The sequence below is a fragment of the Passer domesticus genome, chromosome 7 (genome assembly GCF_036417665.1).
Source record: "Passer domesticus isolate bPasDom1 chromosome 7, bPasDom1.hap1, whole genome shotgun sequence".
NCBI lineage: Eukaryota > Metazoa > Chordata > Aves > Passeriformes > Passeridae > Passer > Passer domesticus.
In genome coordinates, this window is record NC_087480.1 from 17,681,611 (window position 1) to 17,708,791 (window position 27,181).

The 27,181-nt window shown below is 46.2% G+C and overlaps 1 protein-coding gene and 2 long non-coding RNA genes across 12 annotated transcripts in view; 1 reads left to right on the forward strand and 2 right to left on the reverse strand.

Annotated features, from left to right (window-relative positions):
* LOC135304617 (uncharacterized) overlaps positions 1-5,089 on the reverse strand; it is a 29,263-nt gene extending 24,174 nt beyond the window's left edge. For 2 of the 7 annotated variants that reach the window (XR_010365923.1, XR_010365922.1), the window contains exons 1-4: positions 3,852-4,560; positions 3,427-3,488; positions 2,386-2,542; positions 374-452 (exon numbers count right to left, since the gene is read on the reverse strand). This is a non-coding gene — a long non-coding RNA (uncharacterized LOC135304617). Of the gene's footprint in view, positions 1-373; positions 453-2,385; positions 2,543-3,426; positions 3,489-3,851; positions 4,562-4,978 lie in introns of those variants that run through there. The other 5 variants (XR_010365921.1, XR_010365919.1, XR_010365918.1 and 2 more) reach the window with 4 other exon arrangements.
* Positions 4,021-27,181, forward strand: part of LOC135304612 (ligand of Numb protein X 2-like) — a 30,168-nt gene continuing 7,007 nt past the window's right edge. The window contains exons 1-8 of one of the 4 annotated variants that reach the window (XM_064427225.1): positions 4,021-4,236; positions 5,019-5,127; positions 17,413-17,851; positions 20,230-20,456; positions 21,751-21,947; positions 23,153-23,518; positions 25,710-25,889; positions 26,905-27,079. In XM_064427225.1, the coding sequence (XP_064283295.1) occupies positions 17,463-17,851; positions 20,230-20,456; positions 21,751-21,947; positions 23,153-23,518; positions 25,710-25,889; positions 26,905-27,079 (1,534 nt within the window). In that variant the 5' untranslated portion in view covers positions 4,021-4,236; positions 5,019-5,127; positions 17,413-17,462. Of the gene's footprint in view, positions 4,237-5,018; positions 5,162-7,083; positions 7,178-9,928; positions 9,972-17,412; positions 17,852-20,229; positions 20,457-21,750; positions 21,948-23,152; positions 23,519-25,709; positions 25,890-26,904; positions 27,080-27,181 lie in introns of those variants that run through there. The other 3 variants (XM_064427224.1, XM_064427222.1, XM_064427223.1) reach the window with 3 other exon arrangements.
* LOC135304618 (uncharacterized) lies at positions 5,474-8,838 on the reverse strand. The gene is made up of 3 exons (XR_010365924.1): positions 8,437-8,838; positions 6,298-8,063; positions 5,474-5,814 (listed from the first exon to the last, which is right to left on the reverse strand). It is a non-coding gene; the product is annotated as an uncharacterized LOC135304618 (long non-coding RNA).

The following is a 27,181-nucleotide window of genomic DNA, read 5'->3' on the forward strand; positions in this document are numbered from 1 at the left end:
AAGGGGAAGCGTTTCCTGTCAGGGACAGGAAAACACCCCTGGACACACACACAGCCCTTTCCTCTGGCCCAGCTGCCCAAGAAGCTCATCAACACAGAAAATCAAGTTTGTTTTTAACCAGTTAGCAGAACAAAAGTGGCTGGAGGTCAAACTCTAAACCCTGCAGGAGCACATTATTTACTACAGACTCTGTATCAGAGAGCAGCAGTACCTCCCAGGCACAAAACCGTATAGATAATATTCCTGAATTGGATCAAGTCTCCTCAGTATCTGTTATCAGTTTTAACTAAGAGAATAGTGTTGTAATTACAGGCTATAAAGTAAATTGAGCACCATTCTTGCTATATAGAAATAATTGCTGGAAACACAGTACCTTATCTCTTTTCTTCAAGAAATTAATAAGGAAGGGGAGTCAGGCTTTTGGGCTAAGCACCACAAAGATAGGTTCATTCCTGTAAAATAATAAAGGAGAAATCAGTGAGACCTGAAATTGGCTTCATGAAATATTATTTTATTTATTGCTACAGAATTATTTTTTGGTGGGTGAAGTATTTCTGAGCTCTCGTTGAAAATACTACAACAGAGCATTATGACAAAAAGAAATGTGAGTTGGTTACAAAGAAGCTGCAGCATTTCAACAGTATCATTTTAAAATGAAGGGACAGGCATCAATATTATTCACAACAGCAAACCCAGAAAGTGATTTTCTTCATGCATTGTTTTTATCCTCATATTATCATATCTGCTCCACTGCAAAAAGCCAGATGGGTTTTTCCCCTCCTAAGAAAAGCCAGATGCCCTCTTTATATCTGCCAACAGGCTCTTTTCTGGAAGCAGGGAATCAGTCTGTTTACATCTAATGAAAACATCCTACAGATCCATCAAATAAAGTACTCCAACATTGTTAATAACTGCCCACTGTTAATAAAACACCACGAGGATAGATAATGTTAAATAGTCCTAAATCATTACTAACACATCCAAGATCCTTGTGTTGTATTTCTTAATAGACTGTTTGCTCCCATTTTAAAATTCCAAACACTTCAGCCACTCCCTGTAAAACACAGTGTGCAATGCACAGGTAGCACTAATTTACAGCAAACATAACAAAATACTGTGAAAGCAACAAAGAAAGTGATAGAATCTGGCAGAATGAATCCAAACAAAGTGTTTGGGGCCTTGGGTTCACCAGAATGCCCTCGGCCCTCATGCACACGTGCTTCCATCACTGCTTTCCACAAAAGGGAGATTCCAGGGCATTTGATCATAAATTCCTGGGATGACTGTCTCTCCATGTTTGTGGGATTTGTTTTTTAATTGTGTTTACATTCTTGTGTGTGGGTTGGGAATTTTGTTTTGTTTGTGATGAAACATCAAAGTTGAGTCCCAAATTAATGCTGTGCAGTTGTATGTTCCTTGCACCTTCCCACAAGAGGACAGCCACACACACACAGCTACCAAGTTTTATGCAAATTTAGTGGGATTAAACTAATCTGTAGATCTTTGTGTGATGTGTTTTTGCTTTCTCATCCAATTTTCTTGCTGTTATTTTTCCAATTATTTTGCTTATTGAACACCATTTTTCTGATAAAAAAAGCTGTCTGAATATTCTGAAATAAAAGAATTTATAATCTGTAAACACACAAATTTATTCAGTTGATATTTAAATTCTGTTTGCCAGAAAGCTGCATTTTAATCCTGACACATGCACTGCACAGGACTGTGGACATTAATCTTTCCCACACAGTGGTTACTGTACAAATCACACACAGGAAATTATCAGCAGTGCAAGCAGATAAAACTCAACCTGAGATTGCTGGGTTTTGTGATAGAGAGTCTTTGCAGCTCTCAAAAGCTACACAAGTAATTCAGCAGAAATGCTAGTAAATAAAAACTCGAGTTGTGCATAACTTTGGCATTTCAAAATCAATAGACCAGAGTGTGGGGTTTGTGAGAGGTGCCAGAGAAGGCACACCTGACTGAGATTCTCACCAACACCAATTTAACCTAAGTCAACATTTGAGTGTTATTTCTCTCCCAAATATTGAGATGCTTTCCATGCAAAACACTTACATCTGAGCCTCCTCTTCAGGTTTACACAACACATTAACTGCCAGCACAACAATCCAGTGGAGCAATTAATTTACACTTTGCAAACTGAATATTCAGCTGTGGTTTGGGATCCTTCACCAGGATCAGTTTCATATTTTGCCACTTCACCCTTCTGACTACTTCTTCAGCATTTCTAGGGAAGAATCCCATCCATCCATTCCACCTCTGAATTATAAACTAGATTGCAGAACTCCATTTGGCTTTAGAAATATATCCATCAATTTTAAATATGTTTATATATTTAACATAAAATATATTTATAGAGATTTTCACCTGGATCAGTGTCCTGCTCTGGTTCACAGTGCAGAGCTGAGGGTTGGTGTGCCTTGTTGCCAGGGCAGGAACAGGAGCAGGTAGGAACCAGTAATACAGCAAAGTCTTTGTGTCATCAAGGCAAGCCTTATTTAAGATGTGGCTGCTTTTGCCTGGGCTAAAAAAGAAATGAATTTCAGTTCCTTACATTTGTGTTAGCTCTGCAGAAGAGACCTGTGTCCTCTATGAGTCCATTTAGCAGCCATGACTCAGTGGGATTCCTTTATTACAAAACCAAACCAGAATTCCAGCACGCTTATACAATAAACTTTCACCAGATCTTAATTATGTATGGGCACACTGTCCACTCAGAAAGACCTGATAAAAATCTCCAGCGAGTGCTAACTTGACAGAATTCCTCATTCTGAAGATCTGCATCCATTTGAGATTTCCCTGGGGTTTGTCTCCCCAGTACCCCAAGTTCACCCACACATTTCCTGTCCTCACCCTGGAGCTGCACACAGGAGGGAATGGCTCTGTGCTAAGGTTTAAACCTCTCCCCTTGGGAGTTCTCCAGCCCTACAGAGCTCAGTTAAGCTTTGCCTGTTTACAGGCCAGGCTGTTCAGCAGAAATGAGCTCTGGATTAATGAGTTCAGGCTCAGGTGTGAGGTTGGGGTGCACACCCAGCCTGATGTCTCTGCACCAGGTTCTGGTGCTCACATCTGAGCTGGCAATGCACTTCCAGGTTTATTCCTAAAATATTTTGTGTTCACAATGATCGGATGGATGCCTCCTAAGCCTTGGTGCTTCAGAGGAAATCCTATCTGACATTTAATTTATCCTAACCAAAATCGATGGGTTTGCAAAGCTGGATCATAATTCTCAGCTGAGCCATACAAAATCACCTCACGCTTCATGTGCTGTGGAAACATGGATCTCATGTGGGCAAAGATGGTTTGTTGGTGTGCCTCAATTCCATTAGATTTCCAAGAATAATGTAAATAAAATAATGAAAGCACCTTGCTGCTTTTTCAGTACATGGTGTACTCCTACAGCCTCACCTGTGCAACACAAAGAGCTCTCACTCACTCCTAAGCACAGCTCACAGTCCCTCATTGTAAGACTTCAACAGACAAAAACAGAGAACAGAATGAATTAATGAGGCAGCAATGAACCAGAAAAACTCCACAGAAAATCTGACACAAAAGGGACAAACTGAATTTAAAAACTGATATAAAATCATAGAATGGCTTGGCTTGGAAAGGACCTTAAATATCATTAGTTCCAGTCTCCAAATGGTCTCTTCTCTCATTTATTGAATATGCATGAATAACACAGATCCCCAGCTCTATTAAAGCAGAGAAGGTGTTTTCAGGACATGGAAAGGATTTTCTCCTCCTTCCATTTAGGTCTGTATCAGCAACCCTAACATCCTAAATTATCAAATGCAGACAGGTGTGTGCTAGTTCCATCTACATTACATTACCTCTCAGTGTACAAAAGTTCCCTTCCTAATAAATCCTCCTCTAAACCTCTGGTTCAAAGTTCTATTTTCTTTTCTTTATTGTCACAACGTCATCCTTTATTACTTCATGACCCTCTTGTCTGCAGAAAGAGCAATTCCAAGGCTGTGTGGTGAACAAGAGAAAGAAATTACAACCCAGAGACTATGATAGGTTGGGTCTTGTGGGGTTGGTGTTTTCCTTTGGGAGGAATTCCAAGCTTGGACATAGGGCTAAAACAGCTTGGAAACTTTTAAACCCCATGTATGTGGTTTGTCATTTTGCTGGTTTGAAGCTGGAAAGTTCCAGGGAGTTGCCTCAATAGGAATACTGGAACCTGGAACTACTTGGAGTTTATAGAAATGACAGGTAAATCAGCTCTCCCTGATATCCAGTGCCATATTTTCCTCTGACGGGAGCAGGAATTGTCCCTGAGGGGATTGGGAGTGCTTTGAGGGGAGCAGGAATTGTCTCTGAGGGGAGTGGGAGTGCTTTGAGGGGAGCAGGAATTGTCCCTGAGGGGAGCAGGGATGCCCTGAGGGGAGCTGGAATTGTGCTGAGGGAATTGCTGGAAGGGAAATTGACCTGAGGGAAGCAGGGATACCCCCAGGGGATGGGGATTGCCTTGAGGGCAGCAGGGATGCCCCGAAGGGAGCCGGGATGCCCTGAGGCAAGGAGGAATGCTCTGAGGGGAGTGGGACTACTTCGAGGGGGAATTGCCCCGAGGGCAGGAGGGATGCCCTGAGGGGAGCGGGCAGTCAAGGCCCGGGATGCGCCCCGAGGGCAGCAGGGATGCCCTGAGGGGAGTTGGAAGCCAAGGCCCGGGACATGCCCTGAGGGGAGCGGGGCAGTCAAGGCCCGGGACGTGCCCCGAGGGCAGCGGGGATGCCCTGAGGGGAGCGGGAAGCCGAGGCCCAGGACGTGCCCCGAGGGCAGCGGGGATGCCCTGAGGGGAGCGGGAAGCCGAGGCCCGCGACGCGGCCGCTCTGGCGGGGCGGGCCGAGGCCGCCGGGTGTGCGCGGCCCGGGGAGGCGGCGGAGGAGGCGGAGGCGGTGAGGGGAGGGCAGGGCTGGGCCGAGCCGTGCCGGGCGGGCGGGCGAGCGAGTGACACCTGGGCGGCTGCGCTGCCTCCTCCTCCTCCTCTCACGTAGGTTTCGACTTTCTTCCCCGCCCGGAAACTTGGTGGAGGCGCCGCGCTCGCCGCCGTCGCAGGCCGGCTTGGCGCTGGGCTTGCAGCGCCTCTTCCCTCCGCATCCCGGGGTGAGCGAGCTCTTTCCCGTTCTGGCGGCCCCAGGTGAGCGGGGACGGTGTGAGGCGGTCCCGCCGGGACTGAGGGACGTGGGAGTCCCTGAGGAGGCACGGGGCTCCCACCGGGCTGAGCTTCCCTGAGGGACTCGGGGGGGTCCCGGCCGGCTGAGAGCGGGAGTCCCTTGAGGGGCTCGGGGGGTCCCGCCGGGACTGAGGGACGTGGAAGGCACTGAGGAGTCAGAGGGCTCCCACCAGGCTGAGCTTCCCTGAGGGACTCGGGGGGGGGGGGGGGTCCCACCGGCGCTGAGGGGATGCGGGGTTCCCCGAGGGTCCCACCGTGCTGAGGGGATGCGGGGTTCCCTGAGGGTCCCACCGGGCTGAGGGGATGCGGGGCTCCCTGAGGGTCCCGCCGGGCTCATGTCGGGGGTGGCGGATCCCCGGAGCTCCCGTTCTCCCAGCGGAGGCTCGGCCGTGACCGCGGCCAATGTCCCTTATCAGCGACCCGGGCAGCGCAGGTGAAGGCTGCCGGCGCCAGGGTTTAACTCTTCACAGCTGGTGCCTGGGCAGGAGCCACCAAACCCGGCGGGTTTCTGCTTGTGGGGCTCGCAGGGAGGCAGCGGGGCAAAAATGTCTTTGCTAGGAGACGGAGAGCGGCAAAGTCGGCGAGTTTGCTGGTAATTAATGCAGGGGGAAAGCAGCCTATAAATAGAAGTTGAGATAAACAAGCAAAACACAGCAAGGTGGGGATGTGGACCTTTTGGAAATACCTTAAAGATAAGAAGTGCAGGTGATGATAAGGCTTAGTTGACCCCAAAGACTAACCATCTATCTGTAAAGATTTTTATTTAAGAAGGGTTTTTTTATGAGGGGTGTAAAGCGGGGTGGGACTGAGTGCTGCTGAAGGGCTGGTTCTGCTCTGCTCAGCTGGGTGCACTTGTTATCTCGAGGATAATGTCAGAAGGAGAGAAATCTGATGGAGAAGGAGCAGACCAGGCAGCAGCCAGCTGATGCCAGCGCAGGAGGTGGCAGGGACAGCGGGACTGCCCCTTTCGGTGGCACTGCAGGCTTGGTTTGCTTTAAGCCCCGCTTGAAACGGCACTTTCAACTCCTTGAGCGGTTTTTAGGACCTACTTTACCTCCGGAAAGTAAGAAATGCAAAATAAATGCTTCCCTGCTGCTTACCAAGCTGAAAAAGTGTCATACTTAAACTTCTGCTCCAGTTTTTTAGCCAAGGCGAAAGGACCAGAACATAAAGTTTCCATAGGAAAACTATTCCAGCTCAGGTGCAGATGTAAGCCGTAGGGGAGGTCTCTGCTGTTGCGGAGTGTGTCGCAGCAGGGGCACACTGGAGATAATTGGCAGCCCAGAGAAGTTTCTGTCGCTGTCACAGAACCGCAGAGTTGTCCTGTGTAATCCTTAAGGCCCTGGGGGCTCAAGCAGCCCCAGGTTTGGGTGGTGTAGGGAGCTGGAGCTCTCCCGCAGCCGCGCCAGTTGTGTGCTGTGCCTTTGAGGGACAGCGCTGACGTTTGTCCTTGATGCCGGAGCTCTCTTGGCAGCTCTCCAGCCAAGGGAGAGCAGATTGCACACATGGCTCCTTCAAAACAAAACTTCTTTCTCTGAAGTTGCACACTCCAAGTCGTCTTTCACAATTTCCCTGAGCAGATGTAGTGTGTCTGCTGCTGAAAGGGCCTAAGGCAGCGGGAATATTTATTCCCTCCCCCAAAGGGATTTGCTCCCTGGACCAGCTTGTGAGGTCAGAACAGCACCAGTGCTTGTGCAGGGCAAAACAAAGGGGTCATATGGCTGGGGATGGAGCAGGGAAATGATAAACAGGAGGCCAACCTTCTCTGGGGACTCCCCAGCTGGAAATCCACACCTTCACTCTCCCTGTCTAAGTGCTATCATGCAAGCTGGGTGCAGATGGGATTCATTTAAATAACGGGGACTCACTGGCATAACCCCCAGGGGATGCACGGGAGAGGAGGACCTGTGGTGTGCAGCAAAAAGGACCATCTGTTGAGTGACAAATTTCAGGTTTTTAACCAAATCATTACTGAGGGAGGTGAGCAAGAGTTAAGAAACCAGCCCAGCCATATGGCCCGGGGAATGAGGGCTCTAAAAGGTGGAAGAAGCAGCTCCAGAAGAGACCAGGCAGCTACGTGACCTCTAAAAAACCCCCTGAGGTTTGGAGATAGCTGGTTAAATAGGTTGAGATTGATTCAGGATAAACGTAGTGCTCCCTGAATGGCAATTCCAGTAACTCCTAGAAATTTTAATTAAAGGGTTTGTAAACTATGGTAGTGCGGTACTTCCCCAAATGTGGTTAATAAAAGAATTTACTCATTTATGGGATTGTAGAGTCTTAGACTTCCATACTTAAAAGAATAAATATCACTGCATAATAAAGTACCTGTAGCTCATGAAACATCCCTGCTGTATTTTCTCTGCTCCTTGCACTGCCATATATCTCTTATTTTCTGCATTAAAATAAAAACTTCCTGCTGCAACAGCTCTATTGATTTCACTTTGAAAATTAAGCTGCATCATTTCATTCTGCTCGTGTGGATCTCCCCAGAGGAGTTGCAGCTGTTGCCTTACTCACAGGCCTGAATATGTTTTGCTGGTTTGATACAAAACCCTCTTGTTTGGCTTTTCCTTCTCAGTTTACTTTAGTGGTGCTGCTGGTACAGTTGTTAGGAATTGCATTTGACAGTCCCTCATCAGTTTATGGTCCCTGATTTATAGCACATAAAACGTTGCTCTTGGCTTAGAAATTTCTTGACACCAATGGAGTTTGAAAATATGAAGATATGTGGCAGTTTTTCTGATATTTCAGATAAGAAACTGCCCATGAGTCAGTATCTCACAAGCCATCTAAAGGGTTAGAGGGGATTTAGATGAAGGAGCAGTAAGAATTACTGTGCTGGTCCAGGAAAAAGCACTTAAGGCTGGAAGGAGGGAAATGGAGTAAAGCTGGATTAATTTGGAGAGACAATCTGCAGTTTACAGCCAAAGGCTTTAAAATTTTTTATATATATAGTGGTCCCCTAAGTTTAGAGAGTCCCTGTGCAAATTTTGTTGGGAGACTGCAGTGTTCCTTTTTTGAATATTCTCCACGGGAAGCACTAGAAGGGATTTTGTGTTTTAAAAATGTGTTGTCTAACTTTGCCTGTACCTTAAATACTACTTTTTGCTTGTCCCTTAAATCATGCAAGTTTTGTACACAGCTGCAGCAGAGCCTCTTTAAAAGCTGATTTTCTGACAGTTAAAAAGGAGTTGAGATAAAACTTGCCCTGTTCCCTGAGGGTTCAAGGGACTTACCTGTGACATCCGTGTGGCCGTTGCTGAAAGCCCAGTAAATCATAAGCAGCCTTATTTGTAAAGTTCCCAGACTTATCTGGGGGTGGGGGGTTGATAACAGAGACATTCTTCTCACCTAATAAATGCTATTGCAGATCCCCACACAGCAAATAAAAAACGGCAGCAGTCCCTGCCCTGGGAACGGAGAGCTGAGGATTTCCTCTTGAACGTGGTCACAGCTGACCGGGAACAAAAATCGCCGCGTGATTATTTCGAGGAGGATACATAAAAATAAACATAATGGCTCTCCTGGGCCTTTTAGTCCTTAGGCTAAACCCCAGTTCCCTGTGAGAGCGACACCTGGGGCTGCTTTAGCCCGAATCTCCGGGGTTGAAAACCGAGCAGAGGAAGGCGATTCCTCCCCCTTCCCTCGCAGCAGTGCAGGTCCTCCACGGCCGGCTCAGGAGGAATGTGGTTGCTGCGCTGATTTGGGAACAGCTCAAGGACTTTGCTCTGTTGCTTCAGCTCCCTCAGCTGATGGGGCAGCCACTCCCATTTTAAATTTATTTTTAGAACAAGGGAAAATATAATTATCGATTCACGCATATTGCAAATATGTGCCCCATACGGCAAGATAACAACAATGGGTTTTAAAGTCCTGCTGCTGGCACCAGCTTGGATACGGCCTTAAATCGGGATAAGATTTGAAAAGAAAGAAACACATCCCAAAATGCCTCTTGCAGTTTTGCTTCCCCCAGTGTGAGGGTTTGAAGTCAGTAAGATACACCCGGAGAAACTGTATGAAATTGGAGGAAAAGGCACCTTCAGTTCCATGTGCAACTGTAAGCTCATGAACCATTAACACAGAGGTCTTAACAGCAGAACATGTCTCAAGTCTTCTAAAAATGAGATATCATACTGTTCTGTCTGTCTCTAGGGTAAGGTATTCTTAATCCAGAGACCTTTATTTTTTATTTTTTTGACTTCTGTTAGTTCATTGTTTACTTAGGAGCTGTCACCTGTGGTGAAGGGCATTACAGTACTGGTTGCAGCAGCTCTGCCTACCCAGAGGCACTGGCAGAGTTGAAGTTCACTTCAAACTCCGCTGCAGCTGCCCTGGGGAGCCACAGTTTGAGAAGGTTTCGTTTTGTTTAAATGAAGGTAACTTGTTTTCTTTCTTTTCCCTTTACCACGATCTGAGGGTGAGATGGAATGTAAAGGGGAATTACAGACTTAATTAGCTCTTAATTCAGCCTTTTTAGTTAGTGTGAACAAGCTTGGGCTGGAAAGTACTTTGCATCAAAAGCCCTGTTACCCCGTGAAAGGAAGTCTGAGCAGGGTGCTGTGTCCTGCTGTCACCCTGCTGTCACCCATGGCATCGGGCACGGGAGCTGCTGGGAAAGAAGAGCCAGCAGGGGAAATGTGCTGGACCCTCTGGAATGACTCTCAGCCATCCTGCCTTGGGGTTTATTTTGTGGAGCTGAGATTTCAAGTGCCCAACTCTTTAAACAGAACATCATAAAAAATAATGCTACTGAAACTGGGACTTGGACCAGGTAGTGAGGAGTTCTGTGCTACTTTATCCTGCAGCAAAGCCCTGATCTGGTGCTTCTGATGTTAAAAACTGTGACTGTTGATGGGAAATACTTCATCTCCAGGTGCAAAACTGCTTTCATGCTGCTGGATTGCTTGTGGTAAAGTTTTGTAGAAAACAAGAGTTCCTTGTTTGTGTTTTAACAAACTTAGAAAATGAGTTATTTTGTGCTTAAGGCTGAGAGTAGCCAAGATTAATTTCTTTTAACTGAAATTAATTTTAAAGTAGCACTTTGATAGAATGTGATAAAGATTAAAGCTCTGTAGGAGTTTCTCACAAGACAGCAAAGCTTAGAGCTACAGAAATACCTTTTGTCTCCCAAAAGCAAGAGTCTCTCTCTTCCCGCCTCCTCCCTTCTCACATTACATTTAAATATCTCTGATGTGACCACCCTGGTGCGATTATTCAAACAGGGGCTTTAAAAACATTCAGTTAAATTAAACACTGTGCACAGTCTGCTTCTTCCCCTGTATCCTTTGGAAGTGCTGTGCTGAGAAAGCATTGCCTGTTTCTGACCTGTGTGACAAATCGAGATCTCACATGGACAGTGCTGTGCAGGTTTGCTTTCATCTCTCTCTAAAGAGGGAATTTGGAGCTAGACACCCTGACAGGATGAGCTAGCAGCATCTGATACTCATTTGTAGCCATTAGGCACCGGATTTTTACCTCGTGCTTCCAGGAGCAAACAGCTCTTAGGAAAGTGACTGTGCTCCCAGATATTCAGATGAACCCAAATCTTAACATCACATCTCCTAATCCCTCTTTGTTTGGTTCTGGGCTGTTTGTTTGAGTTGCAGGAGAAGCTTTGGTTATTAATTACTGATTAAATCCTTAAATAATAGCACTGGGTTTCTTCTTTCTTTGTAGAAAGCTTTGCCCACAAACATCAAACTGATTTTTAGGGATAGAGTTGCAGATAGGTGCCAAATTGAAAATGTAGGTGAGGGTGGAGGTGGGAGTATTTAATTTCCTGGAGAGAGAAGATTGTAGATACAGTAGGAAAAAAAAAAGACAATCCACTCCTGTGATGGTAAAACTTCCATAGGAATATTTGGATCAAATTCTGCAAAGAAGCAAATTGATTTAAGTGACTGAAGAATTCCTGTGAGCACAAAATGAGCAACATGCATGTTTGTGTGGAATATGCTGTAGAAAGGAGGGTGGATGTAGTGGAAGCATCTTGCAAGGGTGAGAAAGCAGGGAGAAACACATCAATAAAACAGCTTTTTCTGCAGCACTTGTCTTCAATTTGATGGCATATTAATATATCAATTTTTTTCTGAGCACTATGTTAAAATAGTCACTGTTGGATCCCCTTTGGAAGAAGAGTGTAGGTGGAAAGCTTAATTCCTAAAGAAGGGAGGAGAGAGGAAATTTATTGGCTCTTGTTACCCTGATAATATTAACAGGATGATAACACCAGAACCTCCTGCTCTGCAGAAAGAACTGGGATTAATTTTTGAGATTACACTTGTTGAGCCCTGCTACTTTAACACTCTGGGTCCTGTGAGACAATTACTGTTCTGTGCAATCAGTAACTGAGAGAGAAGTAAATATTCTGAGCATATGATAGTGAGAGAAATAAATTATAAGTACCAACTTCTTAAGTTTTCATGTCAGCTTTTCATTCTGCTCAAATTAAAAATGCTCAGTATTTAAACTGTTGATTGCTAGCAAGATTTTAAAACTGAGTATTACAAACCTTTCCTGGTGTTGAACTTTCAGATATACTAACCAGACAGGTTTTTTATAAAAGTCTGTAAGATTTTTATAAAAAAATTTAGATTTTTTTAAAAAATCTGTCTGGAAGTGAGTTATGTTAAAAATGGAAACCCATCAATACTGCAGGGCTGATCCTGCACAAGTTGCTCAGCAGAAAACTCCTTGGGATTGTCCTCTCTGCTCAAGCCTTTCAGCTCATCTCTCAGGATAGGGTTTCCTGGGGCAGGTTGTTATCCTGGTCTAACAGGATAATGATTCTGATTATAATTAATGGAAATACAATTGGCTTTCTGTTTTCTGGTGGAGAAAACAGATAGTTGCCCAGAAGCTGAGGCAGATAAAATACCAAATTGTTTAATGAGCACGGAAACACCAGGGAGTTTAAATACAACATATTTTCACATTTATGATTAAAGAATGGGTATAAAAATGGTAGGGACAATGGAAATTAAAATTTCCATTTTTCTTGATATTGATTGTGATAAAGCTGCTTTGATTTAGAGTTTCTGAGTCAAAATGTTCACACAAGTGCTGGGCAGTTACTCTTGGAGGTGGCTCATTCAGAATTCTGTGGCTTCAAGGCAAGCTCAGTCACTGAAAGGGTTGCTTATTTAGCTGTGCAAGTGCAGCATTTCCAGAAGATTTTTACTTTCAGTGGCCTGAGATTCAGCCATGTTAGAAAATAATGCAGATAGTAGGAAATTGTATCAACACCTGGAACCATCCGTGGGTTTGGTGTTGTGTTTTTTTGTGAAATTGACCTCCTTCAACATTGTTTATAAAAATCCTCTGCTATTTCAACACTTTTCTGTGCCACTGTTGTGAACTAAGGGCAGCTCAGTGATGGTTGTGAAATGCTGTGGTGACACATGGAAGTGTTCAGTCACTGGAGTGCCTGTCCCATAAAACCTGTCCCATTTCATGAACCCTTCTTCACAGCAGTGATGAAATTCAGCAAGACCCCCCTGTTACAGAACACATTTTCAATCTCTGGAATGGAAAAAAAAATGCCATTCTGTGAAACACAAAACTTCTTATCTGAGTGAAAACTGTTTGAAGAAAGTTGAGGAAAAGCTCTGCCCCTTTTTCTAATGTTTTATTTCTAGAGGATTGGGTTTGCTGCGTCAGAATCCATCTGGAACTTGCTTTTAGGTTTGGTCAGTGCCCTGCTGGTGTGTGCCCTCAGCCTTCTTCATCCAGATTGTGCTGGCTTGTTTTGTCCACCCCCAAAAAATTAATTAATTGTTTAGCCTTTAGTTGGAATGTTGCAATTCCAGTCTCCCAGGGAAATGTTGTTATAAATATAATAACTGACGTAATTATTGCAGTGAAATGTTAGCAGGACATGTGGGGCACATGCCCCACAGTCCCCAAACCAGCTTTTATTTGGGTTTCCAGCCCAATATTTCTTTATCACTGTGTCAGTGCTAACCTACAGCTGTCCCAAAGCATAAGCCATGGCATTTCTAAATTATTTCCCATGACACAACTCTTTTTAATATTGAGAACCAATCATTTGATGATTTTTTTGAAAATTATTTCATAACTTCAGCTGTTTGAGACATTCTATAGTCTCCCATATCCTTCAGGAAGAATTTTGCACTTCTGTTTTGTGTCCTTGCTGCAGACTGGCTGTGTGGTTCTGTGTTTTGCAATATGGAATGTGATCTGCTTACTCACCATATTTGTGGTTTTAGAAATCAGTTAGTTAGGACAAACAGGCTTGACTTTATTATTTTTTGTTTGGGTTGTCCTTCCCTGGGAGTTTCCTCTGTGGCCTTAGGTAGGTCCCTCGAGATCCCCTTCAGAGCCATAACAAAGTTATGTTAAATCCCAGGGGCTGCTGCCTCCGTGGGTCTGTCTTGGCTTCTGGTGATGTAATTTCTCAGTTTTAAATGGGAATAGCAGCAGTGTTGCCCCTCAGAGAAGTGAAATTCAGGTAGATACGTTATGGCCAAAATTCACTTGTACCAAAGGCTGGAATTAGGTGAGCAGACAGGCCTGGGTGGAACAGAACTTTAATTTGTGCTCCACACCGACAGTGGCACAGTGAAATGGCTTGAGAGCAGGAGCCAGAGCTGTCTTGGGAATGCTGTGATAAGCTGGGGAGCTGGAATGCTGCTCTCGTGTAGCCAGGTACCACAGGCACAGCCCCTACTCAGTCACAGCACAAGTGGAGGCACGGGGTTGGGAAGATTTCTTAGATAATCTTTTTTCAAAAGGCTTTTTTTTTTTTTCCCAAGCTGTGAATCATCAGTTCTATTTCCAAGTCTGGGCTGCTGAGCAGGGAATGAGCAGTTTGCCCACCAGGAACGCTGCCGAGGTTTTCAGGGCTGGTGTGGTTCTTGGCAGACCCCTCCCAGAGCTATTAACAGTGTTGTAGTTGTGCAGGGGGGCAGGTCTGAGGCTCTGGGCCCTGGCAGAGCTAAAACAAGAATAGGCAATGTGCTAATATTGTCAGGAATAGTCTTGCTTTGGCAGGAATACAGATTAGACTACCTGATAAGTCATCTTTAAAAAAAAAATGTCTAGTCTTTGAGTCAGTGTTACAGTACCAGGAATCCTACTTAAAAAAAAAAGGCAACACTGATTTTTTTTTTTTATACAGTAAATATAAAAGTAATCCCAAAGAAATCCTTATGGGATAAGAAATTAAGAAATACAGAGAGATTTCTGCTGGTCTATTTCCTTCAATATTTGTTAGGCACAGGGGTGGGGTGTGCTGCTCTCCAAATAATTCTGACTCCAGAGGCATTTCTTGTGTTACCCTTTTAGAGCAGCAGAGTCCATTAGGGCAGCACGTGTACGTGTCAGGGTTTTTAACAATTCCATGCAGTCAGTGTGTAGTAACTGGGACCAGGCTGGATCCTGGTGTTGTGATTGCCTCGTGATGTGGGTGAAAAGGCACAGACAGATTCCAGTACTCTGGGGAAAGGCAGCAGGGAAGGTGCCACCCTTGGCTGGAAGGAAGCTGGAGAGTGGGGAGTGATGGAACAAAAAAAGCAGCACAGGGATGGAGGGGTCAGTTGGGTTGGTCTGGCCTTTGGAGGTTAGAATGAGGAGCTGAGATTGGATTGCAAAGGATTGAATTTGTACAAACGCCCCTCCAAAGCTGGGATCCTGTGGGCTCTCTGGACTGACTTCTGAGAGGGGCTCCTTGAAGCTGAGGGGAGCCAGGCCTGTTATGATGAAACAGTGATTTTCTACACACTTCAACTGTGCCTTGTTGGGCTGCAGCACCATCTATGATGAGATTTTAGCAATTCTTCCCTTGCAGAAGCCCTGCTTAGTGCCTGAGTCCCTGAGCAAGGGAGGCTTGTTTGAGCCTGCTGCCCTCCCCGTGCTGCTCACTCAGCCCTGCCTTGCCCAAGGCTCTGAGCTGGGTTTCATCACAGAGGTGTCAGCCTTGGGTTCCCTGGTGTCTGCTGGAGTATCCTCCTTGCTGAAGGGACAGTGGTGTAAAAGTAAAATTCACCTGGGCACCTTTAAATGAAATCTTCACCCCTTGTTTTCAAGGATCTGGAAATGAGACAGCAGATCAGCTTGGAGCAGCAAAATTTTGGTGACACTTTTATCTTCCACAAGTTATTACTCAGAAATTACTCATTAATGGGATTCATCTTATGTAACCTTTAAACACAGAGCAGAGAATGAATTTGATAAATAATCGGGAAAAACCCCAATAAAAGTAATTTATCAGCAAAATTACTGTGAGGTTTGTTTTTGCTAAGAAAGTGGATTTGTTTCATCACCTGCCAAAGTTTTATGCAAATAGTCGAACCCGAAGCACAAGTATTTCTGATTGGTGGTGTTTGCCTTGGAAGCTCCTCGTTTCATTAACTGTGGTGCTGAGCTGATTGATTAGAATTGAGGAGATGTTAAGTGATGGTCTGATGTTGAAACATTCCTTGTGCACCTGTAAGGTCATTCAAGATCAGCTGAAGGCCAGTAAGGCAGACAGAAGGGCTGCCTGTTTCAGGTGGAGGCAGGCACCAAAGAGCAGGAGGATTTCTGAGAGAGGAGCCATGGACACATCAGCTTTCATTTCCCTGGGAGCTGTGCTGTGTTCTGGGAGCACCGAGTCAGCCATGCAGGGGTTAAGGGGGGAGTACAAACAGAAGTCAGGGATGTTCACCCAGCCTGAGTGCTTCCCTCAAGGGGAAGATGCTTTCTTGGCACTGCAGTGGGGGAGAGAGGAGCAAATAACTCCTGCTGTACCCACCTGGAACCGTGACAGTGATGTTTTAATCCTCTGAAGTGAACAAGTTCCTGTGGCTGGGTAAGAGTGCGCCTGTGAAATGGCTGATTCTGTTGGTGATACATTCTTCCTTTAATTAAATAGCTGACTTACCTTGACAATTAATTGGAGTGATGTATGATTTTTATTAGAAACCCATGACTAATTTTTTCTTGCCGTTGCTGCTATCTTATTGTTCTTGTCTCCCCTCCTCCCAAGTTCTGCTGTGTGCCAGCTGTATCCTCCAGGCACTGGTGCAGACCAGTGTTCCCTCTTGCTTACCTGTTCCAGATAAAGTCATTGTTTTCAGGTATTTTCCACATCATCTTTCAGAAATTTTCCATTTCATCACAGTTCTGCAGTTTTTTTTGTTTTCAGAGTCTGGGATTCTTTACTTTAAAAAACCCCACCAATCAAAAACTCATCAAAACATCACCACAACTCCCCCACCGTGTAATGTAGTTTGCTTCCTTTAATACCACATTTCCTACTTCATTAAAATAACTGCCAGGTTTTAAAAATCCTCCCTGCAGTCATCCCTGTGCCTGTTATCTGCTAGGAAACTCAAATGAATTTTATATTTAATTACAGCAGGCAAGATTCAAAATGGATGTGACTGAAGACATTTCTGTTAAAATCAGAGCAGCAGCTACAAGGACCCAGTTTGTCCCATATCCTGCTCTCCCTGGCTGAAAGGAGCTGGGGCTCAATCCTCTCTCTAACCTTGCAACAAATGATGTGGACTATTCTTTACATTTTTTCCACTTAGGAAGCTTTAGTCTTTTTATAGGAAATTTGTTTCCATGGGGGAACTTAGGCATGGATGAGTGGGGAACAATGCATTGTTTGTTAAAACAAATTTTTTTGAAGGGAGTGGGCTTGAAAGGAAGGAAATGTGGTTTAGATTTAAGTTTCTTTTGAAATTTATTCCTCTTCTTTTGCCTCATCCCTCCCCACCCCCCAAAATACAAAACAAAAATTCTAACAACCAGAAGTCTTCAAATTGGTTTTTCACCACACACATCTTTAAAAGATTTGGTATAATCTGGAAAGCTGGAAGAAGTTTAAAAATCACTGTCTTGTGTATCCTTCCTTTCCCTTCCCTCTCTGGGTTGTTCCTCAAGAACATGCAGTTTTTGTCTCAGCTTTTCTAGTCCCTGTGTTGGGCAGGGTTTATTCAGTCTGTCTCTGGTGTGTGTGTGTGTAAAGTTTAAGGCTCAGTTTATCCACGTGCTAAACCCTGTGCTGAATGAGGTCCTTGCAGCCTCTGGTCCCTGGGCTGTTCATTCCCAGGGTGGTTCTGGAAGGAAGAGCCCTGTGGGGTTGGGTGGGGGTGCAGATTCAGGGGCAGGAAGCTCAAGGCAGGAACACAATTTAATTTTTAATTGGCTGCATTTAAAGCAGGCAGTTGGCTGGAAATCTCTCTCTCTCCCTTTCCCCAAAGGTCTGTGGCAGAGCTGCTGTGTGACAATCTCCTCCCTGGTGCTGGCTGCCATGGCTGACCCTGTCACTGAGGAGAGTGTGTCCCACGTCCCCGAGCTGTGCTGTGAGTGTGGCCAGGCCCACCCCTTGCTGGACAATCACCTGTACAACTTCCAGGACGAGGTGGACGATGAGCTCATCTGCCACATCTGCCTGCAGCCCCTGCTGCAGCCCATGGACACGCCCTGTGGGCACACGTACTGTTTCAAGTGCCTCGAGAACTTCATGCAGGAGTACAACTTCTGTCCCATGGATCGCAAGAAGCTCTCCTTCCAGCAGTGCCACAAGTCCAGCCTGCTGGTGAGGAACCTGCTGGACAAGCTGCTTGTGCTGTGTCCCTTCAAGGCTGAGTGCCAGCAGAGCATGCAGCGCTGTGAGCTGGAAGCTCACCTGCAGAACAGGTGCATTCCCCTTTCCATCCTGTTATTCCAGGGCTGCTGTGCTGCTGCTTATCAGAACCATCCATTCTCAGAGCAGCTTCCTAAACTGGGGCAAGGTGGGACACCAGAGAAGCCAGGGTGAGGCTGCAGAGGTGGGTGGGTGAGGACAGTGTAATTGTGTGTGTGCTCTGAGCTGCTCACCTTCAGCCTGTCTGCAGATGCTAAACCTGTCACACACCCAGACATCTGTGGGTCCTGAACTGGGCCACCAGCTCTGGAGTTGTTGCAAACAAGCTTATTCTTGTTTCCCTTGTGCAGAGAAGAAAGGCACAAAGTCAAGGCTCTGAAAGCAAGGGATTGTGCAGTGCTGCCAGTTTAATTGGTCCAATTAGGATGTGCAATATGTAAGTCTTTCATTCAAATAGTGCAAGTCCCTCCAAGCTGTACATTATGCACTTGCTGAAACACCTACTTATAATTCCATTATCTTCTCTCATTCTTTTGCTGGGAAGGAGAAGCAAATGAAAATTACTATGTTTTTTCTGTTCCTCCTGTGTAGAGGAAGGGAGACTTTTTGGTGCTTCCCTGCTGGTTGAGCTGTTGGCAGGCAGGACATTGTCACTTTAAAGGGAGCACAGGTGACAGAGCTCTTGCCATGGTGCGTGGAGAACCCTTGTTCCTGCCTGGTTAATGATTTGCAGGGAGGGGAGCTAAGTGCAAGCCCTGCTGCAGGTGGAACAGACCTTGCTTGACTGGGTGTATTTGTCAGCAAGGGGAAATGCCACAGGCTTGTTTCATTCAGCTGTGCTGTAGTTTGTTGTGGCAATGGCATATTTTAAAATTAAACCAACCAGGGAACAGGTACACTTAGGATATCTTTGCAGCTCCAGCCAAGGAGGTACCCTTGTGATTTTCATTGTCTTCAGTCCCCACGAGCTGGGAGCTCGTGTTAGAGCCTGGGGAAGGGATGGAAGGTGCTTGGGTGCCCCTTTTCCCTTCAGTGAAAGTTGATAATCTCCTTTTTCTTGAAGCAGCCCTTTGTCCTGGCTGCTCGGGCTGGGCCTTCCTCTGCCCTGCAAATCTGCCCGGCTATCAGTAAACTCCTGTCACTCTGTAATCCCTCTGGCACAGGAGTTACACATAGGGGAGGGAGGGAGGCACCTCAAATGTTTACATTAGAAATCTGCCTGGAAACTGTATCATTCTCTTCCATATTCCACAGTTGTTTGTATCTTTCTTGGGGACAGACTATTCTAAGATTCGAGGCTCTTTCACCTGGGCTGTGGGTGCAAGTGGATCATCAGACTGAAAAATAGGGAGTTAAAAAACATAAGAAAATTTTACTGGGATCTGGGTGCTTTTTGTTTTAAGTGATATTAATTGATAGGAGAAGATTTAAGGAAATAAGAAGCACATAGTAACTTATTTTCTTGGGGGATTTCCCTGCCTTTTGCAAATCGAATTTATGTTTTGATATCTTAAGAGGCACATGTGCACAAACAGATCATTCAGCTTCTGTCATTAAGTTCAGGGTTATTTTACTGCTTGGAGAATAAATGAATAGGATTAAACCAGAGGAGGTAATACTGGGATGAGACTTCTTTAGCCAGAGTGTAAATAGTTCAGTTTAATTTGAAAAGTGACTCTGATAAACACCCAATACTACTCATGTCTCTGAAAGTGGTGTTTTTGCATTTATCACCTCTTCACCTTTTTTATAAATACCTGTGATAAAAGAGCTGTTCTTCCTCACCCATTAGTGCTGAGACAGGCTGGTGATGTATCTGCATCCAGGGCACTTTTTGTGTGTGCAATTACATCCCAGTTCTGGGACCTCTGTGGGGAGCAGTCAGTAGGATTAGGAATTCAGCTACTCCCATTCAGGTGGAGCCATCACCAGGTCCAGGGTCAGGTCTCATTCCACAACTGAAAATGCCCAATCCTCCCTTGCTGCTCTTGTGTGTTAAAACAAAGCCTAATTCAAAGCTGAGCTTGAAACTTGAGCCACTTTCTTTGTATCAAGATACAGTTCATAGTGATCTCTACAACGTCAGAGCTCAGTATTTGCTTATATTTAAGAAGGATTGTTTTCTTTATGGATTGTTTGCCAGTTAAATATTTAGCAAAGGAGACTCCTGTTTCTATTACATTCTTATTTTTCAAATAATTTGCTTAATAATTTCAAAAGTGGTGAAATAACAAGCCTGCACTTAAGCTGATACTTGTATAAGTAGAAACTGAAGGTCAAATGAGAATCAGTTTTATCATCTGAGAAACCAGGACTGCACTGGTGAGATCTGGAACCAGCTTCTTCCCACAGGTTTGTCAGAGCTTTCATGTGCTGGGTCACCTGCCCAGGCAGAGACAGTCACTGACAGTCCCTGTCAATCTCTCTCCAGGTGTCCTGGGTTTAAGAAATACAAATCTGAACTCCAGCGGAAAAGGAATCCCATTTCCAAAGGGAAGGAAGAGCCTCCTGCCAAGGGGGACACGAACACGCCCAAGGATCCAGAGCTCCCAAGTGGAGGCTCCTCACTTGTGGCAGAAAGCTCTGGAGCTGCTGTGGTGTCACTGGGGACTGCCGAGCCTGGACTGGTTAATCCAGCTTTTGAGGAGACTGAAGAAGGTGAGAGTTTGGTACAGAAGTGGAACTATGTATTTATCTTTCATGATATACAAATGAGGCAATTATCTCAGAAAATCCAATTTTTAAGTGTTCCCAGCACTGTCAGACATCCTTAGTGCTACTCAGCCATTAGTAGTCATCAGAGGCATCTCTTCCTTCAGAAGGGAGGTGCATTCATGTGCATCAGGGGTGGCAGAGTCTGCTCACAGGCACAAAACTGTACAAAACCATTTGCAGAAACTCTGGGAGACTGCAGTGAGTATTTGCAGTATTCTGTGGAGAAACAAAGGCAGTCCCTGTCAATGTGAACATGGAGCACTTAAAGCCTTTGCAGAAGCCAGATAATTAGTAACTAGGAAGTGTTCCAGGTTCTTGTTAATCTTGTTAAGAAAGTTAAATATACAGTCAGTTTCCTGGAGTGGTCAGTACCTCCTTCCTGGTGTTTTTCTAGCATAAGTTAGGTTTTGATTAACAGGCAGCTCTGGAAGCTGTGCAGATCAAATCACCATCTCCACCTCAGTGTAGCAGCACTTGTGTCAGCTTGGTAGGAGGCAGCAGCGTGGAAACCTCAGTGCCTTGTCTCAAAGTTAGGCTCAACTTCCAGCCCCTGTGATGGGACAGAGGTAACTCACAGGTTACTTCAGTTCCCTCTTGGCTTTCTCCCAAAGCACACCTGGAGCAGGTTTGGCATCCCTGGTGTGACAGCTGCCCTTCACCCTGCTGGGCCTGCCTGAGTGTCCCTGTGCTGGGAGATCTCAGCCTGCTTGCTAACAGCAACTTTCATCTTCAAAGTGCAGCATTGCTTCATCTCCAGTATGCTGTGAAACAGCCAAACATTCCTCCTGTTTTACAGGGGGGATGGGAAAAGGGGAGCAAAGGAAATCAGAGGAAGGAAGTTGCAGAGCAGTAATTATAGCTGGGTAGTCCCTTTCCCTCATGGGCATCATGGAAACTGGAATTTGTTATGTGTGTGCTTCTAGCAGGCCAGCTATCACAGGAGAAAAACAAATCCCTAAATATAGCCCAACCATACTGAATGCCTTTTAATAAATCCCAAGCAGCAACAATAAAGAGTTTGAATTCACTAAAAGCTAGGAGAAAATGGCAAAAATTCTGGAGGGACTAAAGAAACAGAGGGGTTTTAAACTTTTTATGTGACCTTAGGTCTCCTGATAGGTGCTTTCCCTCCAGATGCTATATTGAACACAACCTGCCAGGGCTTTGAATCTTGGGGTGCTGGGAAAAGGAAAATTCTGTTAATGTGTTGTTTTTTCTCTTCAATTTCCACAACCAGACCTTCCTCAGAGAACCAGTCTTGTGGCTGAAACTACCACCATTGAAATCCACCGGGAAGATCCAGAGGAAGAGCTGGGGATGAGGATAGTTGGGGGTAAGGACACGCCCCTAGGGAACATCGTTGTTCAGGAAGTGCTGCGGGACTCTGTGATTGCTGCTGATGGAAGAATTGCTCCTGGAGACCACATCCTTGAGGTAGGGAAACCCCCCTGGTAGCCCCATTGCTTCCCTTGACTGGGGGAGGAGAGTGCCTGGAAAAACTGGGAAATCTCTGCAGCTGAGGCTTTTAGAGCACTGCTCAGACCTCTGTGTCAGCAGCATTGTGTGTCTGCTGGGGCTCAGGAGCCCTTTTGGCAGTCCTTCCAGTCAGACTCATATTTCTCTTGCATTTCTGACAGCTTTTTGAAATGTAGGCTGTTTTGGATAAAGTAAAAGATTCCTACCTGATAAATTTCACAGCAGCCCCATTTCTCTGCTCTAGTTAGGAAGTCTCATAATTGCTTGCTCCACTGTGTTGCTTAAGCTGCATATTCTCCATGGGCAGGTCCAGGGTGAGAGCTGCTGACTGGCAGTGAGTGTCAGCTCCAAAATGTGAGTAAATGCAGAGCTCCTGCCTGACCACAGCCAGGGCACTGCCCACACTGGCAGGGCTGTGTGGCCCTGGGTGACTGAGGTGACACCTTGTACACATGGTGGCAGCTGTTAGCACCTCCAGCCATGGCTGCCCAGTCATCTGCCAAGCCATAAATTCTCCTTGTCCCATGGGACTGGGCATCAGGAAGGGCTGGCAGCCCCCACACAAGTGGCTGATGAGATCTAGTTGGTTTCTCAGGTAGGCCAATGGAGTGACTCCTGTTTTACCCAGCTGGATTGTCCATGTCTCAGTCGCAGCAAACAGGGCAGGTCCCACACTTAGGAGCTCTACTGACATCCTAAGAGACTGCACAGAATCTTATGTGGCAACAGGCAAAGCAAAACATTGCCTTCTCAGTCACCCTGGTAGAAACATAATTAAGTGGTTCCAGATTCCAGAAACTTGTAGATTATGGACCACTCAAAAGTGGAGATTTGGGTCTTCTCCACGCCTGTACTGAATGCTGGAAATGAAGGAAAAGCAGATCTGCATTTACATGGCATGGAAGGAATGACTGATCATTTTTAAGCTTGTTAGCTGTGTGGCTGTCCTGTCTTGTCCCTGTCCTCAGTTATGCACCAATTGCAGTCTAATTCCATCAGCTTTCTTCATTCTTTTTTAGAAAACTTTGCTCCCTAATGTGCATCAGAGTCAGAGATTGCACAGGGAGTTTTCCATCCTGCTGCAGCCTGGCTGTGCCCCACACTGTGGACAGTGCCTAATTAATGTGGGCTCTGATTAGTGAGTGCTTTGTTTGTCTCTGTAGGTGAATGGCGTCAACATCAGCAGCGTGACTCACTGCCAGGCTGTCTCCTTCCTGCGCCACCCAGGCCCTGTTCTCCACCTCATGGTCCTGCAGGAGAAGGGCTTTTCCAACAAGACTGCACAGCAGGATTGCACTTCCACAGCCCGGGAGGTGATCCATGTCACCTTGGTGAAGAGAGACCGGTCGGAACCCCTGGGAATCAAACTGATCAGGAAGACTGACGAGGCAGGGATTTTCATCCTGGATCTCCTAGAGGGGGGCTTGGCAGCCAAGAACGGGAAGCTGAGCCGCAATGACAGAGTCCTTTCAATAAATGGTCAGGATTTGAGGCAAGGAACTCCTGAGGCTGCTGCCCAGATAATCCAGGTGAGCTCAGATGTGGAGAGGCTGTGTGGAAATGGCTGTGGGTGGCTGGTGGCAGGGCTCCTGTTCTGGGCCAGGGCTAACAGAACACACCAGGACAAGCTGCATTCCCCCAAATCTGTGTCATGGAAAGTGACTCCCCTCTGGATGTGTGGGAAGCACCATTTCCAAATGAAGATAAACACCCAGAGTGGGAATCTGTGGTGAGTCAGCCCTGACAGGTCTGAGGGGAAGCAGTGGCTCATGGCACAGGAGTTCATCTGAGGAGATTGCAGCTCCTGTCTGGTGTTTGCAGCCTCTCAGCCTTGCACAGGGAATGTTGGGATGCACTGTGTGGATTCATGCACAGGGAGGGATCAGGGCAGCCTCTTGAGCTTCCAAGAGTCACACTGGAGGTGCTGGCTGGGAGATGGGATGGGCTGGCAGGACAGAACAGCTCCCTTTGGACTGGTTTGAAGCCCTTTCTCCCTATTTTACCTGTATTTGTGAAGAGACTGGAAAACACAGAGCACTTCAGGCTAAAAGCATTCCAAGGTACTGAAGGGTAGAAGAGGGGTGGTCTTTGCCTGTGGAATGTGCTCCTGTTGCAGCATGCCAGATGTTGTGGTGGAAGGAGTGGGCAAGGAATTCTAGTTAAAGGATTAAAGATTGCTGCATGTACAGCAGACATCACACAGATCAGTTGAAATTCTTTATCTCCCCAGGAAAGTGCCTCCAGTTTGTGTTTTTATCTACAGATCCTGACACAATGCACCTCATCCCATTCTGTTTATATCCTAGAAAGGATGTGAGGTCAGCACGAGGGAGAGCCAATTCTCTTCACAGTTATCAGAGCAGTGCAGTGCCATGGGAGAAAGAGCAGAGTTCCAGCACTGAGGTCCTTTTTCATGTCGTGCTTCCGTTCTGTGGCCTCTTAGAATTTGTTTGCATCCCACAAGTGCTGCTGCATTCCTGTTGCAATGTGCACACACAACTCCCATATGAGAAACTCTTTTGATCCCACTGGAACCAGCAACCAAAGTCTCACAACTGGCTTCGTGAAGTTTGGGGGTTGAATCTATTTGGAAGTGACATTTGTGACAGTTTTCCAAACATGATCCGTTCCTCTGAGGGCTAATTGAAATCCTTGCTTAAATGTAACTTTAAAAATCCCTCTTCCAAGGCCAGGCAATTCACTCTGGCACCAGGGAAGCAGAGTCCTGTAGCAAGGAGTGAGAGCAGCAGCTGCATTTCTGCCGTGCAGGGCAGGAGCACTGGGCCTTCCCCCAGTGAGTCCCTCACAACAAGGCTCTGTCAGGTGATCTGGAGGAACAAACCCAGTGAGGGCAGCAGGGACAATGGGAGCACTTCCCCTGCAGCCCTGCCAAGGCCAGACAAGCAGCTGGTGAAGTGTTTAACCAGAGGTACCCTGGGGAAAACATGGATGGGAGATGGTGAACAATAGGTGAACAAAGCTGGGAGGGAAAGAGCTTTAACAACTTCCTGTGCAATGAAAGCATCCAGTGCTTGTCGTGGTCACTGTGTGTGGACCAGCCAGGGCTCAGGCTCTGCTCACTCTGTGGCACAACACAAGATGCTATTTTGGTTGTTTGTACCTAAGTGCAGGAATTAATCATCCCTTTCCACCTTCTTTTGCTTGGCATTTGTGGGGGAGGGAGGCACAAGTGAAGCCTGCCTCTACTCCTGTTCCTTCTGACTCATGTTTGCTAATTCCCTTTTTCTTTTTCCAATCACATTCTCTGGCTCATCACAAAAGACTGCATCACATGAGGACCTGTTGGAGAACCTCTGTAGGAACTGATGCCAGCCCTTCTCTCTCCCCAAGGCAATGAGGGCTGTCCCTCATTTCTAACCTGTCGCCCTGCTCTTTTGAGTTTTTCTAAGCCTGATGTTTACATTCTTGTAACCAGCTTTCTCACGGACTTTATGTAAATAGTTAATTGTTTTGCATTCTTTTCTGGAGGAGGAGAAATTTGATGGACTGTTGGTTTGTCCAGTGCCATTGCAGAGGTGGCACTTTCACCCTCCAATCCACTGTCACTTTTGGAAATCTGTAAATGTTGGAGTCAGAATTAAACTGCCCTCTTTTTCACCTTGGAGAATCCAGTGTCCACGTCTTTCTATTTCATGTCCTAGAGTGACACTAACCCATTTCTCTGTCTTTTTAATTTCCACTCCTTGTTTCTCTGGGCAGACCACAGAATCCAGAGTGAACTTTGTGATCCTGAGGCAGTCTGGGCTGCAGCTGGGGGAGCCAGGGGAGGATGGCAGCACCTCCAACAGCAGCAGCAGCAGCAGCAATGGGGGCAGCCCCGTGCACCACCGGAGACGACCAGACCAGAGCCACTACAGGAGAAAATCCAACTACCAGAAGGTGGGGCTGGGAAATGAGGCCAAGGTGCTGCTTGTTCCTGGTTTAGCAGATGCATTGTGTTGTTCTGGGATGGTGTTTTATCACAGAAGGCTGATCAGCAGCTCCATTTCTGCTTGGGCAGGTTTGGGGCTTTTGGTACTGGAGAACCACTTTGTCATCCATGGGGAAACATAATTTTAAGGGAAAAAGGTGACAAAATTTCTACAGTGTTGATGCAGAGCTGGTGTTTAATCATTTGGTGTCTGGAAAGGGCAATAAGAAATTTGCCACCCGTGAGACATTTTGGGATTTGCTCCTTGACACCCCTCAAGCCCTGCACACTGAGGGAGTTGCAGTGCCACCCAGCTGAGCTGGTGTGGAGCCAGAGCCCTTTATGGTCCAGGAGAAGAATCCCCAGGTGGCCCCGTGGTGCTGCTGTGGCTGCAGTGTCACTGTGGGGCACAACAAACAGCAGGGGCAGGAGGACAGTCCCCATTGTGCTGAACCCAGAGATAATCTGTGTGTAGAGCTTCCAGCTGAGTGACAGAAGTGCTGCAGCTGCTCAGAGTGCTGTGTTTCAGGGTCCCTGGAGCTCAGGGAGTTGCTGTCCTGCCTGGCTGCTGTGTGGTTCCTGCATTTAAATCCCTGAGGAGCATTTCCACCCTGTTGTACAGCCTGTGCTCTGATGTGTGCCTTCCCTGCAACCTAAACAGTCAGGGAGAGCTTCCCTGCTTGGCATGAGCAGCCTTGAGATGAGCTCATAGCTTGTTCCTCAGTGCAAAATGCCCCTCCTTGGAGGGAGCATCTCCCTGCAGCAAAAGGATTTGGGATCATCAGGACAGCACTGACTGTTCACTTTAGAAATGCTGCCCTGTGTTCCCACCCACAGCACGGACATGGGAAGCTGACTTTGCCCTCCAGCAACATTGCTGGAATGCTCTGGATGGAGGAGACAAATGTTGTTGTCTTCCAGAGCTGGGCTTCTCCTGTTAAATGCATTAATGAAGCTGCATTTTGTGCTGTCATTGCTTTGTAGGATTTGCCTCAGGGATATGTAAGTCATGAGAAGACAGTTGCAATAAAAAAGGAGCCAAAGGAATCTTTGGGAATCACAATTGGAGGTGGAAGGGATAACAAAAACAAGCTCCCTATCTATGTGACAAGTGTGCAGCCCATTGGATGCCTCTTCAGGGATGGCAGAATCAAGAGAGGTAAGGGAGGCTCTCAGACCTTTTTCCTTTAGGAACTGTGGGTATTCTCAATGGAAGCTGGGCTTGGACACTGAGAGAGGCTGGAAACAGGGTTCCCATGAC